The sequence below is a fragment of the Gymnoscopelus braueri genome (assembly GCF_963280865.1).
Source record: "Gymnoscopelus braueri genome assembly, chromosome: 16".
NCBI classification, from domain to species: domain Eukaryota; kingdom Metazoa; phylum Chordata; class Actinopteri; order Myctophiformes; family Myctophidae; genus Gymnoscopelus; species Gymnoscopelus braueri.
The window spans coordinates 7677461-7697722 of NC_137616.1; the positions used below are offsets into that span (position 1 = coordinate 7677461).

General features: G+C 41.2%; 1 protein-coding gene across 1 annotated transcript; it reads left to right on the top strand.

Annotated features, from left to right (window-relative positions):
* The first annotated feature begins 1712 nt into the window (after window positions 1-1712).
* wdr21 (WD repeat domain 21) lies at window positions 1713-19272 on the top strand. Its single transcript, XM_080453683.1, has 13 exons — window positions 1713-2125; window positions 4482-4585; window positions 6194-6351; window positions 7381-7463; window positions 9845-9947; window positions 10117-10260; window positions 10957-11006; window positions 11873-11952; window positions 12238-12330; window positions 12674-12771; window positions 13254-13430; window positions 14103-14217; window positions 15417-19272. The coding sequence occupies exons 1-13, from the start codon at window positions 2040-2042 to the stop codon at window positions 15647-15649; spliced, it is 1524 nt and encodes a 507-aa protein (XP_080309809.1). The 5' UTR covers window positions 1713-2039; the 3' UTR covers window positions 15650-19272.
* The last annotated feature ends 990 nt before the right edge of the window (window positions 19273-20262 follow it).

The following is a 20262-nucleotide window of genomic DNA, read 5'->3' on the forward strand; positions in this document are numbered from 1 at the left end:
AATATATAAATGAATAGATAGATGAATAGATAGATGAATAGATAAATAGATAGATGGATAGATAGATAGATAGATAGATAGATAGATAGATAGATAGATAGATAGATAGATAGATAGATAGATAGATAGATAGATAGATAGATAGATAGATAGATAGATAGATAGATAGATAGATAGATAGAAATTTCTTATATTTTAACTTTTTGTCACACAAAAGTAGCAAAAGTAGCAGATCCACAAGCTCGAAACGTGGCGCGAAACGACACATTTCGAGCTTGTATCTGCTACTTTTGATGCTTTTGAATTTGAATCCTGAAAAAGAAGTAGTTTTGGACATAGGTTTCCACTGATAAATAATACCTTTACAACTACATCATAATTTATTGTCAAATTCTCAGTCTTCTTCCATAATCCATAGATATAAATTTACATTATTAGAGCTCATTAAATATTTTCAGTTCTTCAGAACAAGCTCTGGTTGTAAGGCTATGTTGTTGTTGTTTGGGTGCTGTTTGTTTGTTTTTTAGTTTTTCTATTGGTGTAACTGAAATGTTTGTCCACAAGGTCTCTTTTAAATGATTTGAATTATTATTATTTGTAGATTTGGATTATTATTACAAAACATACAATAACCTCTTACAGCCCTATTTAAACTTTGGCTATTTGAAAATAGACGATCTACAAGCTCACAACACGTTGCTGTGACGCGTTGTGAGCTTGTAGATCTGCTATTTTCAAAAGATTTGTATACGTTTTATACATTTGAACCCTGTTAAATGGGATATTCTGCATAATGGATACCTTTACTTTTGACACTTTAATTATATTTTGATGCCAATACTTTTGTTCTTTTACTTGAGTAAATTTTGAATTCTGGACTCTTACTTGTATCAGAGTAATTCTACATTGCAGTATTGACACTTTTATTTAAGTAAAACATGTGAGTACTACTTTTACCACCCTGCAGTGCTAAAGAGCTGGAGAGACGGTTGGAGCTCATCTTACTGGTCAAACACAGTGATTAAAGCTTTTGAGGATTATTTGAACAGGCAACTGTCGTTTTCGGCATTTGGCCACAGGGGGGAGACACACACACACACACACGCATGCACGCACGCACACACACACACACACACACACACACACACACACACACACACACACGCACACACGCACGCACGCACGCACGCAGGCACGCAGGCACACATGCACGCACGCACGCACGCACACAGGCACACTCTCTCTAAAGGTACACACACTGTAGGCCAGTGGTTCTCAAAGTGGGGTCCGGGGGCCACCAGGGTTCTTTTGGATTTTTTTAACTTAAATCTTCTCTTCTGGGGGTCCCTGGCACAAAACATTTATAGATGGGAGTCCGAGGCCAAATACATTTGGGGGTCCTTGACATGAAAAATTATTTGCACAATATGGCAACAAAAGTACAGTATAAAATTCTATTACATAATATTATCATTATTATTGTCATTATCATTATTATTATGATTATGATTATTACATAGTATTTTGCTTTGTTCCCAGCACAGGAGTCCACCGTGACTGGTCAACGCAACCAGATTGACACGAGTAATCAACCAATTAACGCCTCCGACGTCACGGACCGAATCAATCATGTGAGCGAATCACATCTCGGGTTAGGCGGTACCAAGTGATCACGTGACGGCAACATGGCAGCAGCAAGGTAGTTTTAACATCAGAGGAGCTCGTAGAATAACAGAAACACTACAGTGACTACACGCTCTGTTTTGGTAGCAATCAATGAACTGCCGTCCGTTAGTCAATCACTTCGGTCTTTTTAGTGTCCACTTGGAACGCTGGAATAATTACATATTTATTCCATATTTAGACAAATATATGCGGGTTAGCCATATATGCAGGTTAGCCTCTGAGTGCTCGCGATAGTAGCCAGGCTGTCAGGCTGCATTCTGAGCTGGTAAACACGCTGTAGTGCTGCCTGGCTGCTGCTTCTCATTACAGTACAGTACAGTACAGTCACATAGGAGCTGTTCACAACTCAGGGGATGAACAGAAGGGACAGACGAGAGAGAAATCGGAGGGGATACAGTGGATCACGTCGTGAATGGCACAGGACCACACGGGAACAATGGTAAAATATATATATATATATATATATATATATATATATTCAAGGTTATTATGAGCTGTTCGTACCATAGCAAGTTAACCAGAAAACCTGGGGAAATGTTTTAGGTGCTCCACTGCGCCCCCTACATATCTTGTCAATAGAAAGATTCCATTGACCAGATCTGTAGAGGGCGCAAGTAGAGTAACTAGTTTTTCTTTTCCATCCAGTGAAATATTTTATTTTCTGGCCAAAAAAGTTGATTTTAGACGTGAGGTGGGGGATCCGAGTGTCCCCACTAAGGAAAGTAGGCTTCCAACATCTCAAAACCGTCTTTGTTTTGATGAGTAGCGAAAGTGTATTCTTTTATTTTTAATACAGACGAGATGCTGCGCTATCAGGGGTGTGCGGGCAACGGCTGAAAAGTAACATGGCGTCAAGGAGAACTCTTTCTAACGCTATGGACCAGAGCAGCAGCTAGTTTAGTTTTCCTACAGGGGCCACATAAAAGCAAACGGCAAATGTAATTGATTAAAAAGCAATGTGTGGTGATTACTAAATGCATTAATCCATAAACGATGGTTGTATGCAGTGCAGTTTATGCACGTTACTTAGTTGCGAGCAACTTAAATGCCATCATTAGTATTGTTGCAACTTTGATGCAGATAGCAGCAGCTAGCAGCTATCTGGATCAAAGTTGCAACAGCCCATTCATAGAAACAGATAAGTCCTTTCTGATTATGTCGATAAACAAACCAATGTTGCTGCTGTAAGGAAAGCTTGGGTTAACTTGGGTTAACTTATCCTAACCGCAAGCAACTATCTGGAATCTAGAGTTGCAATACCAACCCTTGACAGCCCATTCATCCAAACAGAAAAGTCCTATCTGATTGTATTAAACAACAATGCAGCTGCACGGAAAGCTTGGATTATCCTCTTTATCTGAAAAGTTTTTGTTTCATAAAAATACACCATAGACATGTTATATATAAGCTACTTTCTGTAAATTCCGTGCAGGTGATTATTGATATATTAAGTGTTGGAGTTTGGAAGCGCTCGTTGGAAATCACTCAATGGTCCTGCATACTACACCACCTGTTTCGAAATTGCACATGGTTCAGGATGCAGCAGGACGTTGCATTAGTGAAGAGTTGCTTGCGGCTAGGGTTATCCTATTTGTCTGTGTCAAGACTTTCTTTGAAAATAATCCATTTGCTGTGATGTTATTTGTCAGTTAAGCGACTGATTGAAGCCATGATTTTGTCTTGTGTTCGAGTTTCACTAATTTTAAATCACTCCACCTCCTGCTGCATAAATATGTGCAATTTCGAAACGTGGTATGCAAGTGGTAGCAACTTGCACAAATGATTTAGTACACATTAATAAATAATAAAGTAATCCTGTTGATCAAATAATGGGTTTATATAATTTTCTTTTACCCAAAATGTAAATGTCTGTCTTTGTTCCCTTATTATAAACAAATCTGCAGGTTGCTCCCACATCTAGTCCAACCCTAGCACAAAACAAACCAAAGCCACCTCCTTTCTAATTTGCGTTTGCTATGCCACAAATGCAACAAGTTTTATGCAAAATATTAGTGAACAGCAATTTGTGGTTGTATCAGGGGATAATTGCTGACATTCCAGACTCTCACATGAGGCAACAAGGCAGCTAGACCACTGGTTCTCAAACGTTTTCATGTCAAGGACCCCCAAATTGATATATATTTGGCAGAATACAATGTATATTATATTATATAATTATATAATATAATACCCCTATCCCCTACCAAGAAAATGTGTGGTACCAGGGACCTCCAGAAGAGAAGATTTGTGTAAAAAAGCACTCAAATTCTTTGAATAGCCAACGTAAAATATGGATAAAGGGGTTAAAATGATTGTGATATTGTTGCCAAATTCCGAAGTCCTCCTGGAACCCCCTCAAGGACCCCTGGGGGTCCCTGGACCCCACTTTAAGAACCACTGTACTAGTGGGAATGACATTATGTCCTGCTATATTACATATTACATATTTTATGCCGTGGACCCCCATAACAGAATATTTGCATTTCAAAACAATTTCAAACATTCTCTCTCGAAAATGGCAGATCTACAAGCTCATAATGCGTTGCATCTTGACACATTCTGAGCTTGCAGATCAGCCTAAAGTATAAAATAGGGGTGAAGTTGCCATTTCCGGTGCCATTTCGGGATAATGGTTGCAAGGAGTTGCAGTTTCAACTAGTTGTGTTGTGAATCTTTGGTGTGGACTGGCCTTCATGAACACTACTGAGCTCCAAACGGTGCAGCTCTACTATTTTTTTATGCTTTATCACTTGAACCCTATTCTAAAATAAAAATCTGTTTATTTTGACCCTCAGGCACGGCGACCCTCGACCTGGACCTTCTCAAACAGCCTCTCAGACGAGTCAAGATGGTGGCAGCTCAACCCCCTCTGCCTCTGCATCCAGCACTGAGCCCCCTGGTGAGTACAGAAAGAATAGGGGGGCACAGCCAATGGTAATGATGACTACAACCCCAGAGCACACATAATTCGGGTGTTAGCCACACTTCACTGCCTACCCATTAAGTCCAGAATAGATTTTAAAATCCTTTTAACTCAGGGATGTCAAACATACGGCCCGCGGGCCGGATCAGGCCCGCTAACTAGTTTAATCCGGCCCGCGAGATGATTTTGCAAAGCATAAAAAAATAATAATAATAATAACTTTTTTTTTTTTTTTTTTTTTTTAGTGCCAAAAATGTTTTAATTGTTTTTTGGCCAAGTCTACACCTGCAACCACACGTAACTTCCACTTTCCTCTTCTTCTTCCTCGTCTTTGTATTGGTATTGTTTGTGTTGGAGCGCCTCAGTGCGGCTGCAGAGTTCATGTGCAACCTCTTCCAGAGAGAGATAGAGACACTAGAAACTCTGCTGGAGACACAAAACAAACTGTGTAGACTTGCCCCTTTGAAATAAAATGTATTTTGGCACACAAAAAAAAAAATCTTAACGGTTATCGATTAATTAATCGGTAAGGCCTAACGGTAAACGGTTAATAAAATGTCTCCATTTGGCCATACCTATTTGTGAAGTTTACATTTTCAGAATGTGCTTGTACTAACTAAGACTAAGTAAAGTAAACAAAGAAAACTATCTGAAGTTGTTGTTATTGTTATTATTAGTTATTATGCCATGATTTTACCGGTCCGGTACCGGTCCGGCCCTCTGGCCCTCTGGCCCTCCTCCATGTGGCCCCTGAGCTAAAATGAGTTTGCCATCCCTGTTTTAACTACTTATAAGCACTACATGGGCTGGCCCTGCTTTATATCACTGACCTACTGCCCCTAAGAACAATGTGAGATCCCTCAGGTCCTCTGACAAAGGCCTTCTGGAGATACCCGCGACCAAGCTCAAAACAAAGGGTGATGGGTTGCTCCTACACTGTGGAACGCCCTACCTTTTGGCTTTAAAAAATGCTGAGTCAGTCGACGGTTTTAAGAGCATGTTAAAAATACATTTATTTTGTGAGCATTTTGTCTCATGAAGTTTTTACCTGACTTACTGGTACAGGTCAATGTTTTGCTTTAATCCTTGTTGTATTGTATTATTACTCTATTGTGCTATTATACCCTGTTTTTAACTTGTTTTAATCTTGTTTATATTGTGTTCAATTGTACAGCACCTTGTAACATTGTTTCGAAAGATGCTATATATATATATATATATAAATAAAATGTACTTAATTACTTACTTACATCTACAAGCTCACAATGTGTCTTATTGCGACGCGTTGTAAGCTTATAGATCTATCAGCCATTTTCAAATAGCCAATGTACTGGATATAGGGCTAATGTGGTTAAAGTGATTTTCATGCTGTTATATTATTTGCCTTTACCCTCTTAGTTATAACATAAGCATCACTGATTATAATTGATCAGAGATCTCATTTTGTAAATATTTTGTGAAAGCAAACAAATGATCATCCCCACAATATTGTCACTATCGATATTGAGGTATTGGTAAAAAACTTTGTTTAATTATTTCATTTCAGTCATTGTTCATTCCCGTCTCTTCTGTCCCTTCTTCCAGAGCTGCGAGGGTTTTACTTTGACGCGGACAAGAACCGTTATTTCCGCCTGCTGCCTGGACACAACAACTACAACCCACTGACCTGCGAACAGCTACTGGAGAGGGAGAGGGAGCGACGGAGAGCAGTGATGCTGACAAAGGACGATATGCCCAATAAAGTAGGTCTACTCTGGGAGGGCACAATCCTAGCTGTCATTAGAGCCCGACTAATGCAAGATCTGTGGACCGTCCGATCCCGATTTTGGAGAGTCCTAGACCACCGATTACCAGTGTTTTGACCGATATAGGATAGAACATTTTTATTGGCATTAAAATACGACAATAAAAACGCCAACGAGGTTGAGCACAAAACAGCTGAAACTTGTTTCCATTGTGGTCCACTGTTTGGTCAAGAAGTGCAATTGATTTTCAAATCAATTTGAAAAACTTTATATTTGATTAAAAGTTCCGATTTCTGAACATTTAACTTGCAGTATAACAAAGCAAACACGTACATCTAAAATACACATAAGGTGAACTTTATTTTATTTAGCCACTTAAGGCATATTCAAAAATGGCAGATCTACAAGCTATTTCAGAAACATTTTGAAAATGTTAAAATGACTGGGTTGAAAGTGGTAAAAATCAACGCATTGGCTGCATAATTTGCAGATACAGATGTAATCAAAAAAGTCAAATAATGACCGATATATCGGCCAATCTGACATATCAGTCTGGCTCTACCCATGAATTATTCCATTAATAGTAAAAGATATCGATAGAATATCCGCCGAGAAGCTAATTGCTAGTTTCAGCCCTAATCTCTACCTAGAAAGATGCTCTCATCAGAGCAAGAAGAAATGTCATGCAGATATGTACTTCAACGTGAAAAGGGTGTGAATGTAGATATCGCCTCTTGTCTGGTGGAAACCTCATTATGTCCAAAACTGTTACTTTTCAGGATTCAAATTCAAAAGCATCAAAAGTAGCAGATCCACAAGCTCAAAACGAAGATCTGCTTCTTTGGATGCTTTAGTGTGATGCTGTAGTATGATCAAGTAGGGCGTTGATTTCCGAAAAAACACAAAAAGTTAAAATTTGGAGAGAAGAGGTTTCTGCCCGACAGCAACGATATATTCGTTAGGGCCTTTGTTATAGCATTTATTGATGTGACAGTGGATGTGATCATGTGTGTTACTGTTTGACAGAAAGCTCCAAGAACTGGTTTCAACACAGCTATACTGATGAACCAAAAACACCTCGGCCTGCTATCTGGGACCGCCTATTGTAGGTACTGTATCAGAGCACACACACACACACACACGCACGCGCGCGCGCGCGCACACACACACGTTTGGACTTCCAAATAGCTATCAATATTAACAGACTGTATCAGTCAAACTGTGTTGCTAGGGTCCAAGTTTATTTCCTGCCAGACAGCTACTGATATTCACGAACACAGCAACAGTAAATAAAGTTGGACCCATCTAGATTGTTTTATGTGGTCAAAAGGTGCGAAAGTCTATACTGACTTGCCTATATGCACTTCCTCTCTCGCTCTTTCTCTTCCGTAGAAAGAAAGCAGCCCATCCTCTTTGCCTTGTCACATTGTTTCTCACATTTGTTTTTTTTAGAAGGTGTGTTATTGAGACGGATGCTTTTTTTTCTTTGCCTTGTTTATTGACTAGAATTCACGCTTACTCTGCTTATTCTGATCTCACACTTGTAAGTGCAAGATCCGGACACACACACACACACACACACACACGCACACGCACACACGCACTTAAAGGAGTAGTTCACCCAAAAAATTTCTTATTTTTTATCAATTGCACACCCCATGAAGCCTTGAATCCATGGATTTATTTGTGTTTTTGTGGCATTCCTAAGCTAATAATTTGATTCCTGTCTCCTACCGGCCAATGTATCCGGTAGGAGACACAAAGTAGATTATTTGTGTCTCCTACCGGAAATACACCCGGGCATCAAATGATTGGCTTAGGAATGCGACAAAAAACTAAATAAATCCATGTATTCAAGGCTTCATGGGGTGTGCAATTGATAGAAAATAAATCATTTTTTGGGTGAACTCCTCCTTTAACAGAGTGAGGGACAGATGAGCGACAATCCAACTTGTACTTTTTAACAAGTTAAACCCATTGAATTATTGTCATAATGTGTAATAATCTGATCATATTGTATGGCAGATCTACAAGCTCACAACGCGTGGCATTGTGACACGTGAGCTTGTAGCAGCCTATTTTCGCTGAATGTTGGCCTATTGCAGAGAATAGGGACGTTAGGGTTCATGTAATCTCTCAAGACAGATTGAGCTCAGCAGCTGTTAGGAGGACGTCAAAGGCCACTTGACTCCTTGATTCATCCTGCTCCGAACCAATCAAACTGGGGGGTCCTTGAAATTAAAAAGGTTGAGAATCACTCACTGGTCTATACAGATAGTTACCATGCGTATGTCCAGTGTAAAGGACCATTCACAACAAGCGCCATATAACTAAGACGATATAACTGTATAAAGGCCCCTACGTGCTTTTATCCACCTGACTTATCCACCTGAAGTTCAGCGTTGCCAGATTATGCGAGAGAAATAAGCAACCGGGTCTATGAAATCAAGCCCAAAATAAGCGACTATTATAGGCCACATGAGCACTTTAAACCTATATGCATCGGCTATTTGAAAATAGACGATATACAAGCTCACGCTATGCGACGCTTATCACCGATATACAAGCTCACGCTATGCGACGCTTATCACCGCGGCTCAGTGACGTCATTTTGTAGTATTCCACTCCACCGCACATACAGGTCATTAACAAAAAGCATACAAAAACAGTGTATGTTACCCCTCCCATCTCCCCCCCCCAAAGTTCCCGCTCCGAAAGAGCTACAGCCCTGGTATCTTGTACCATTAACACATTGGGTGCCAAAACCGTATATATATACAGTTTTGGCCATATATATAATACTAACGTTGAGTGCCAAAACCGTATATATACGTTTTTTGAAAAAAACTTATTTTTTTTCTTCACAGCAACAGGAAATATCACTCCTACAAGATTTAGACTCCAATCCACCTCCTGGTTAACTTATGACTTCAAAAACCTGTATCTCGGCTCCTGTGTACTATTTTCAACTGGCTGCAACTATGGAACGGATTACCGAATGTTTTTAATTTTTTCCCCCCGATTGTACGAGACCTGTATGTGTGTAATGAGGGGATCACCGTGAGGACGGTGATCACTGAAAATATTTTGTGACTACTTGAAAAAGGTTCAATTTTTTTTAAACATCCTGGCACTCAAAGTATAATATTTTAATAAACCTCTGGCACCCAATTTGTTAACACAAAGGACAATACAAACAAATAAGACACAATTGCAATGAAAAATGAAAACAAGTCAAAAATGAATAAATAAAGTATACACAGTAGAATATATATATTATTAAAGAAAGATTTAAAATGAATTAAAAAATACACCAAAAAATTATAATACAAAAACAAATACAGTGGGTTTAATTTATGGGTCATTAATGTCAGCAGCATTCAGTCTCTCTATATATGTTAAAAAAGGCTGCCAGATGGTGTAAAATTTCAGAGCACACCCCCTTGTGGAGTAGAAAAAGATTTGACATTTTTGATGGTGTGTTCTATAGGGCTGTCCATGAGGTGAAAGTGAGTGGAATGAGACGACACAGACTGACGGTTCAGAGCTCAGACAGCAGCTACCCCGATACAGACAACTTCAGGCTGATAGTGGTAATGACACACACGCACACACACACACACAAAATGGTGATTGGTGCATTTCTAAAGCACCTTTCAGTCTGTTTCACGAATCACACATTAGGACTTGGCCTATCAAAATGTTTTCTGTCGTGAGATTTTATTTGGCTTTAATCCATGGCATTCTCGCCGGTCTCTCCAGGGCGACTCGGAGTGCGAGAAGGTGTTTACGGTGAACGACGTGACTCACGGCGGATGCAAGTACGGCATCATGACCTTCAAGGGCTGCAAGAGGGGCTCCATGTCTGCAGAGATGTGTGACAACCTCTACTTCACCAACCGCAAGGTGGGAACACACACACACACACACACACACACACACACACACACACACACACACACACACACACACACACACACACACACACACACACACACACGATGGGATTAATGCTACTTATGTTCAGTAAATCAATTATGCCACAGTTAGTTTCAGCACTCAGACAGCATCTCTATAGAATAAAGCAATAAGCCCCAAGAGGCCGTGGTTTACTGTAGATTATACCACGGCTAAGAGGCGCAATGAGGCACAACATTATACCGTGTATACTCATATCGCAGCTCAAAAGTTGTCCCAAAAATTGTCCCTAAACAACAATAGTCAATTCTAACCTATACATAAGGTATATACACATATTGAAAGTACCACAATTAACACATTGAGTGCCAAAAACGGCTATAGCCGTTTTTTCAAATCCAACCGTTGAGTGCCATAAACGGCTATATCTGTTTTTTACCAATTCCTTTTCCACAATGATCCTAGGACTCTGTAAAATGGAATGGACGGATGTGAATCCACTCCAGTTTGGAACCGACATGTAAATGTTTTCTGAAAAGTTGACTTTATAGATATGCAGAAATGTGACGCCTCTTATTTTGCTCTCAGCAGTGTGGCCTGTAGGTTAAATCCCCACCCTGTGCCCTTCTGAAAAATCTGAAACCTTGACCTGCTGTCTCAAACATGAACGTGTGTGTGTTTCAGGTGAATTCCATCTGCTGGGCGTCGGTCAGCCATCCAGACTCTCATGTGCTGTATCCTTCATTCGTTCTTTGTTCCTAACAGTTTTCGGAAAAACCTATGTCGCTTTATCAGTGGTTCTCAAACGTTTTTCATGTCAAGGACCCCAAAATGATATGCATTTGTCCACAGACCCCCATCTGAAAATATGTTATATATTCAAAGACTTGCAAACATTTTCACGATAAAAATAAATAAATAGCAGATCTTTTTGAATAGCCAAAGTATAAAATATGGTTAATATAAAGTGGTTAAAATGATTGTGACACAGATGCTTTCCCGGTTTTAACGGGTTAAAAAAAATTAAAATAAAGTCGGCACGCTCCCAAAATAAGCCCCACTGTTTATTGCTTGGATCAATGTTTCAAGGATCTTCATCAGGAATTCCTGATGAATTGGGTCTCGAGCTAAAATGTTTGGGAACCGCTGCTGTAGATCTCCTGTAACTATCTACTGATCTCCATGTGGTGATGGTTAGGCTTGTCACAATTATTACATAATCGTCTAATCGCAATTATTTGAGATAACCGCAATTATTTTGTGATAATTGTTTCCATGTTGAAAAAGGTTCATACATTAAAAAAGCTGAAATGGCAGATCTACAAGCTTGTAGATCTGCTATTTTCAACAACAAAAAAATATATATATGAAATGAATAAATATGTCCTGTTGTGTGTCATAACTGCCCTGTGCATTTTTTGATTCCGAGGCAAACAGAAATGTATTTTTTATTCATATCTTCCCATGTTCAATGCCAAAAACACTATTAAATCGTTAATCACAATTATTAGTGTGACAATTAATCGTCAACTTAAATGTGTAATCGTGACAGCCCTAGTGGTGGTGATGAGTGTTCCTTAACCTGAGCCCCCCTGTTCAGGCTGTGTCTGGTGGGCATTGCAGAAACCCCTGGCTGTGTCAGCCTGCTGCCCGTCTCTCTGTTCAGCAACTCTAACCCAGGTCAGATAAGATCAAGAATCACTGAGTTTACTTATTTATATCTATAATAATAAATGTTTCCCTTTAAAAAACCTTCGCTATCCACACGTTTCACACAGATAAAATGTCTTTGCTAAATAGTTACTGTATCGATTTGAAATCATTGTATCGCCATGAATGAACGAATATCGTCCATGTATCGTGATGCGTATTGTATTGCTGTTAAAATGTATCGTTACACCCGTACTAATGACCCATCTGTCTCTCCTCTTCATGTGTGTGTGTATCTCTGTGTTGTGCTCTCAGACCAGCCAGGCATGTTGTGTAGTTTTAAGATCTCTACGGCGTGGTCGTGTGCCTGGTGCCTCAACCCGCAGGCAGACAAGATCTTCAGCACAGGTCAGATCAACCACAATCCCCTCGAAATACAGTTTTTATTGTCACATTACTTTGTGTATAGTTTGTACTTGCCTTATGGTCTGCACTGATACAAAATACTTACCAAATGTCCCCACAAGTATAGCAGAATTTGAGAATTACACTTGGTTGCGTGCGGGTGTCGCGCACTGAAAATAGCTGATTTACAAGCTCACAAAATGTCGGCCCGACACCCGCATGCAACTAAGTATAACGCTTAGCTTTAGGGTAAAAATGACCATGAAAAAAACTGTCCCAAACTTTTGATGTCCTCACAAGCATAGTACAATAATACAATAATATGTGTGTGTGTGTGTGTGTGCAGGTCTCTCCCGTAGGGTGATAGTGAAAGACGCAGAGACGGGGCGCACACAGACATACGGCGTCAGCAGTGACGTCCTGGCTCAGCAGTTTGCTCTCAGGGTGAGAAAACCGGTGTGGACTTGTAGATCTGCTAAGTAAATTCAGTGGTTAAAATCTTAAGTCGGAGACGGCGTCGACAGAGATATTACAATTGTATATGGATTTACAATTGAAAAAATAATTGACTGTTATAATTATGCTATTTTTGCAGAGCGACATGTTGCATGACACTTTGTCACAGAAACATAAATCAGGCTTTAAAATGTTTGCTTCCTCCCTCACCACCATCTCTCTCCCCCACATACTCAAACCTCCTTTTCTCTCTCTTTCTCCCCCTCTATTCCTCTCTCCTCTTCCCCCCCTTTGTCCGTCTCACTCACTCCCTCTCTTCTTTTTTCTCCTCTCTCGCTCCCCCTCTACCCCCCTATCTCTGTCATTCTCACTCCCTCCCGCTCTCTCTCTCCCTCTGTCTCTCTCCCTCCCTCTCTCTCTCTCTCTCTCTCCCTCCTTCTTCCTCTTCTCTCTCCCTCCCTCCCTCTCAGGCTCCTGTGTTGTTTAATGGCTGTCGTTCGGGGGACATCTTCAGCATAGACCTGCGTCAGCGCACTAGTCGTAAGGACAGCTGGAAGTGCAGCCGCTTCCACCAGGAGTCTGCGGTCACCTCCATACGCATGCTGCACGACGAGAACTATCTGCTGGCCGCAGACATGCTGGGACAGGTCAGCGTCATGGCATTTTAGTTCAGTGGTTCTCAAGGCCCCCCAAAATAATCATATTTGATCGGGGGACTCCCAAAATTAGTCTTTCTTATATTATTTGACATTTTGGCCAATGTTTGACCAGTTTTTATAGTATACTGTAGTTTGTTGATTACGTTTGAGGCAGTAATGGTCTTTTTTAATTTATTTTCTTTGCTTTTCTTTTTTCTAATTTGTTTTAGGTATTGAAAAGGTCTTAAAAGTCCTTAAATTGTCACTTTACTATCATTTGGGGAGCCCCCTTGGGGTCCCAACCCACAGGTTGAGAACCACTGTTTTAGTTGACCATTAATTGTTTATATTCATTTTAAAAAACTTTTCTGGGGGCGCTGAACGCTGAGTGGTTGAGGCATTTACCACATAGCCTCTGATGCCTGACAGCGAGTCCCGGGCTCGAGTCCTGAGCTTGACGGACCTCTGCTGCATGTCACTCCCGATTCTCTCTCTCTCTCTCCCTGTTTCCCGTCTCTCTTCAATATGAACTGTAAAAAGAGGCAGACAAAGCTCAGAAAATCTCTCTCTATATATATTTCTGTTTGTCTTTTAAACAAATGTTGCCCGTTGTCATTGGTTAATAGGACATTTTATCTGACACCAACCTGTGTGTGTGTGTGTGTGTGTGTGCGTGTGCAGATCAAGCTGTGGGACGTGCGAGTGTCGAAGGTAGTGCAGGAGTTCAAAGGGCACAACAACGAGAGTGCCTACCTGCCCGTCCATGTCAACGAGTCAGAGGGGCTCCTCCTAGCAGGTGGGCTGCCTAGCAACCTCTGTAAACAAACGTGTCTGTTCACATGTCGTCGCTGTCGGGACAAAACCTTGCATGTCCAAAACTGTTTATTTCAGAAGTTATTTGGTCACAAGCTCTTGTTAATACTATTATTCAATATTTATAACCCCCCCCCCCCCCCCCCCCCCCCCACACACGTAACCACTCTCCAAAATTTCAATTTGTGTGACACTTGTAGGCCATACAAGTGGTTCCTGGTCTAAATGGGTTTAGTCTTAACCCATTTAGACCAGGAACCCCTTTTGGGGGTTTTGTTGCTATGTACAGTATGTAGCAACATAATGTTTTACGTATTTCAGAAAACTTTATTTAGGAGGCGTTTTTAGAAGGTCTAAATGGATTAAGCAGGGAATTTATTTCAAAAAACATAAAAAGTTGAAATGCGGAGATTCTGCCCGGCAACAACTACTACTGCTAAAAACAGATGATTTTTTAAAGTTTTTTTTATAATAAAATCTTTCTTTATCTTTTTGTTGAGAGAAAAAAAGCCCCAAAAGTCACAATTTGCAAGAAAAACTAGTCGGGGCAGAAATAAGCTTCCATTATAATAATAATAATACGTACGATTTATATAGCGCTTTTCTAGGTACTGAAAGTCCATACATTATGTGTTTTGCTTCGACGTTATTTTTCCACAAGCGTGAGACAAAATCATGACTCATTTATTCCCAACACACACACATTGGAACAGCCAGCATCCCTCTTCTTTGATTCTGATTTCTGCATTTCAGTGGTTCTCAAAGTGGGGTCCTTGGGGGGGGTTTCAGGGGGTCATTTTAACCACTTTATCCATATTTTATACGTTGGCTATGAAAAGAAAATGCAGATGTACAAGCTCACAGTGTGTGCTGCAAGCTTGTACATCTGCTATTTTGGCGGGAAAATGGAAAAAATGCATCTTGAAAGCAATTGAAAAGGTTGAGTAATGATATATTTTTAACACAAATCTTCTCTTCTGCCTGACAGTCAGAAGAGAAGATCTGACTTCTCAATCAGATCTTCACTTCTCAGGGACACAAATGTTTTGTGTCCCTGGCACAAAACATTTTCAGACGGGGGTCTGCGACCAAATACATATCATTTGTTGGTCCTTGGCACAACAAAGTTTGAGAAGTAACTAGTCTATTTATTTCACTTCTCTCTCTCTGTGTCCTCCACAGTGGGTCAGGACTGTTACACCAGGCTGTGGAGTCTGAGTGACGGTCTGCTGCTCAGGACCATCCCCTCGCCTCACCCCGCCGCCAGGGACCTCATCCCCAGCGTGCAGTTCTCCTCTCAGCTGGGGGGCCGTGGGGGCGCGCCCGGCCTGCTCATGGCCGTCAAACACGACCTCTACTACTACCCCTACAACACGGACTACCAGGACGCTGCGCCGCAGCAGCAGAGCACCTGAACTGGAAACCGGACCGGAATGGGTTCTGAACTGGTCTGGGTATAGGACCTGGGCAATATGGGCGATTTCTGACTAAAACGGGGGTCTTCAACAGGGGCACCTAATGGGGTCCTCAGAATTACTACAGGGGGGTCTCCAAATCTTTGTTTGACAGAAACCTTTTTTCTTTTATTTAAGTTAACCACTTGAACCCTAGCATCCCTATATTCTGAGGGGAACATTAGCCGAAAATAGCCGATGTACAAGCTCACAACACGTCGCAGCTTGTAGATCGGCTATTTTCAGCAAAGAGGTTTGGTGTGGATGGAAAAGGAGCAGACCAAGTACAGAGCCTATAAGGTCAAGTTTACTAAGTATTGAGTTTTAAATGTCTGAAAATACACTGATGATAGTGCTGTCAAACAAATCTATGAAGCTTTCTATGAAATTTATGAAAAAGTTTAATATGCAACACAATTGTATACAATATGTAGTGGGGGTCCCTGCTTCATCTCTCTCTCAGCTATTAAAGGAGTAGTTCACCCAAAAAATTACTTATTTTCTTTCAATTGCACACCCCATGAAGCCTTGAATCCATGGATTTATTTGTGTCTTTGTCGCATTCCTAAGCTAATAATATGATTCCTGTCTCCTACCGGCTAATGTATCCGGTAGGAGACACAAAGTAGATTATTTGTGTCTCCTACCGGAAATACACCCGGGCATCAAATTATTGGCTTAGGAATGCGACAAAAACCAAAATAAGTCCATGTATTCAAGGCTTCATGGGGTGTGCAATTGATAGAAAATAAATAAAAAAAATTGGGTGAACTCCTCCTTTAAGGGGTCCATGCATGGCCTGAAAAACGTGGAAGTCAAGACCCCTGGTCTAAAACATCGATATAGATAATGTCACGATGATATCAGTTTAATTTTCAAGTCTCCAAATAAAATAAAAATCCACCAAAATACCCGATCTACAAGTTCACTTCGCTATTTGTGGACCCCCAGTTTGGCATGCATTAGGCCATGGACCCCCGTAACTCAAGAGAGTCCATTTGGTTCCATTTTGCACCCTCGCAGAGTTAGTCCTGGAAGGGTCCATTTGGTTCCTATAACTATCAATACTTTAGCTGGGGACCCCCGTCCCCGTCCCCATCAAGGACCCATTTTGAGAACTACTTGTATAAAATAAGGCGTAAGTGATTAAAACCAGGGAAATATAACACTAATGTCATAAGCCTATATTATGATATCCCAAATCCCAGACGTTATCTAGTCTCTTATGGATATGATATGGATATATATTGATTGTCCAGCCCTATGGCCCAGCCCAGACCGCGTTCTGAACCAGCCCGTTCCCAGGTTCCAGGAACCGTGATGCGTGAGTTGTCTCTTATGCCAGTGCCACACGCACCCCACAGCTTTTGCAAGAGGGAAAAAAACTAAAACAAACGGGAGCTATGCTAAACCGTTTATAAGAATGTCTATGGCCTCCAGTGACTCTCTCACACACACACACACACACACACACACACACACCTGCCATTATTCATCATCAAGCTCTTTTTCTGGACTCTAATCTGCCTCAGCTGTGGGCTCGGTCTGCAGGACCCCCGCAGTGGAGCCACGCTTCAAACTACAGCCAACTGACAGAGCATCCATCACTATCTGAAGAGATATACCACTGGTTCTCAAACCTTTTTGATTTGAAGGACCCCCGGGTTTGGTATGAATTAGGGCGCGGACCCTTATAACTCTGGGAATGCACCAACAGTATTGGTCCATTTGGTCCTATTTGTATACTCTCAGTGACGAACCTCTTAAGGTCCATTTGGTTCCTGACTATCAATAATGTAGTCGGGGACCCCCTGGATCCGCCTCGAGCACCACTCGGGGGTCCCAGGACGGACAAAAAAAAACCAGACAGACCATGTGACCACAGTTTTACATTCAGAGACTGTTGATGATACATCACCTGTATATCAAACTATCATTATTGACATGATGTTATGGAAAAGAATGATGCACAATGCAGAGGCTAACTAGCTTTTATTTTTATCATTGTTTGGGGCATTTTTATTTTGCATAGACAGGAGTGTAGAGACAGGAAACGCAGGGCAGAAAGACGGGTGATGTGCGAGACACGATGGGAGTCGGATTTGACAGGACTCACAAGGAACTTTGTATTGGTGCTTTATCTTTATCAACCTTGTAGCAAATGTTACCTTATTTCTCAGAAAGACACAGTAGCAGAATGTTTATTAAAGGATCCCCATTAGAAGCACACGGTTTTGCCTCTAGTCCATTGACTGCCAAATTGATATGTATTTGAGCTGCGGACCCCCATCTGAAAAGATTTAGTGCCAGGGACCCCCATAAGAGGAGATTTTTGTTACAAATGTAAACAAAAAAAGTATTGTGAGCAAAACGATCTTTTCTAAATCTTTGGAAATTAGCTGATCTACAAGCTCACTTTTCCAATAGCAGTGGTTAAACTGATTTTGAGGCTATGTTATCTAGTTTTGCTGGGGACACCCTGATACCCCCTCAAGGACCCCTGCCGGTCCCCGCACCGCACTTTGAGAACCACCGCCTAGTCTTCCTGGGATCTTGAGCATAGTAAATCTACCTAGAAACCACAGAGTCAGTCAGACACATACACGTTTTATGTTTCCCCAAAAGGTTGAACGTTATATTGAAATCCATGTTTTTAAGGACAGCTTGTAGCTAATGTTAGCTTAGATAACATTAATACAGTACAATTTTGATCATGCATATGCATTTTGAACGGTGATGAGACCTTGACCTTGCGGTTATCTGAAAATTAATGCACACCCTCCCGCCAATCCGAATCTGGTTTTCTCAGGGGCAGTATAATAAATCATGTATAATCTCCATATCGCGAGTTTGCCTTTGTTACAATAGGAAAATCATTTGGCAAAGTATTGTGTTGCTGTGTAGAACGAATCTGAGGCCTACAAATCACTACAAATCAAGTTTCAGGAAATTTTTCTTGACGACAAAAATGTTTTGTTCATGTATCCCTGAATATATCACAATATTGTCACTGTCAGGTGGAAACCTACTGTAGCATGTCCAAAATGTTGCAATGGGTCCAATGTAGTTTAGTCAAAAGCTCTTGTTAATACTTACCATTGGTTACATATTTATAAAGCCCACGGACAGACTTAACCACTTTCAACCTTGACATCCCTATTTTGGTAATGTTATCATAGGTGAACAAACAAAAAACAACATATCTTCAAGCTCATAACATGTCATGTTGCAAGCTTGAAGATCGGCTACTTTTGTGTAAAACATGGCATTCATTTATTAAAAAAAAAAAACGTAAGATGCAATATGGACATAAAAGGTTTCTGACCGGCAGTGGCGAATGGCGATGTGAAGAAGGAATCCTGATTTCTTTTGTTCATCTCGTGCAACACTACCGGACGTGTTCGCGTCTAACTCAGTCTGACTCAGTGATTTACATCAACAATTTTTTTCTCCTTCAAAATAGTAAAACATGCATAAAATGTTTATAGGAATAAGGCAGTGTGCAAGATGGGACCCATAAACCTTACATTCTCAGGAGAACACGGTAGGATACAGTAGGAATGCCACATTCGGTAATTGGCCCTAGACCTCGAAAGGTGTAATTATTTGAATTGGGTTTGTTCTTTGATTAGGTGGTGTGTGTGTGTGGGGGGTGGGAAGCCAACACGCAAGCAGTACAAGTGTGTTTATTAGAAGGGAAGGGGTAAGGTGTGGGAGTGTGGTGGTGAAGGGCTCGGGGCAGGTGGAGGGTGCGTGATGGCTTTTGAGGTTGCAGTGCAGAGATGGATAGCCTCAGGGTATCTGGTGGCAGAATCCAGTGGTTCTCAAACTTTTTAAATTTAGATTAGATTAGTCCCCACTCCTTGGGGTGTTTTTTTTGGTCTCTGTATATTTGCATAAACGTGAAATTTGCCCTCTGCATTTACCCATCCCATAACTACTAGGAGCAGTGAGCAGCCATTCTAAGGCTCTCAGGGACACACATCGACACCTGGGACAACCATGGCCTTTGGCTTCCTAGGCGGGCTCACTAACCACTCGGCTATGCCCCCCCCCCCCCCCCCCAGTTTGTTGTGCATGATTTGGCCCCATAACTGGAGAAAAGGTGAAGAAAGGTTGGGATGTTAAAGGGGAGGTTTGTTGGCATCTCTTGCATTGCTGACAAAAAGTGTTTTACCTCTGCATACATACCAGGCCAGAAGATAAATCCTCTCCAGTCTTATCAGGGCCTAAGTGACCCCCCCAGGAGATGGTTGTGGTGTGGGCCAGCTTGATGACAGTAAGCCTTGGGCACCACCAAGCAGTGTTGTTCTCGCATGCTTAAATTCCTGTGGGACGTGGCCCTGTCTGATGGACAGGTTTGTTAAGTGTGCCACTACGGGGGAAATAAACGGCTGCATTGCAACGGTTGCGTTCTGAGGAACCAGAGATCCAAATTCATAATCAATTTGAGGGTAGCATTAGGTAGCAACAATACAGGGCAGGTCTCAGGGCAGGTGGAGGTAGCCTGGTTCCAGACGAATCTGCCATTGCAGAAATAAATTGCCCTCGGCAGATTAGGATTAGGTCTGGCC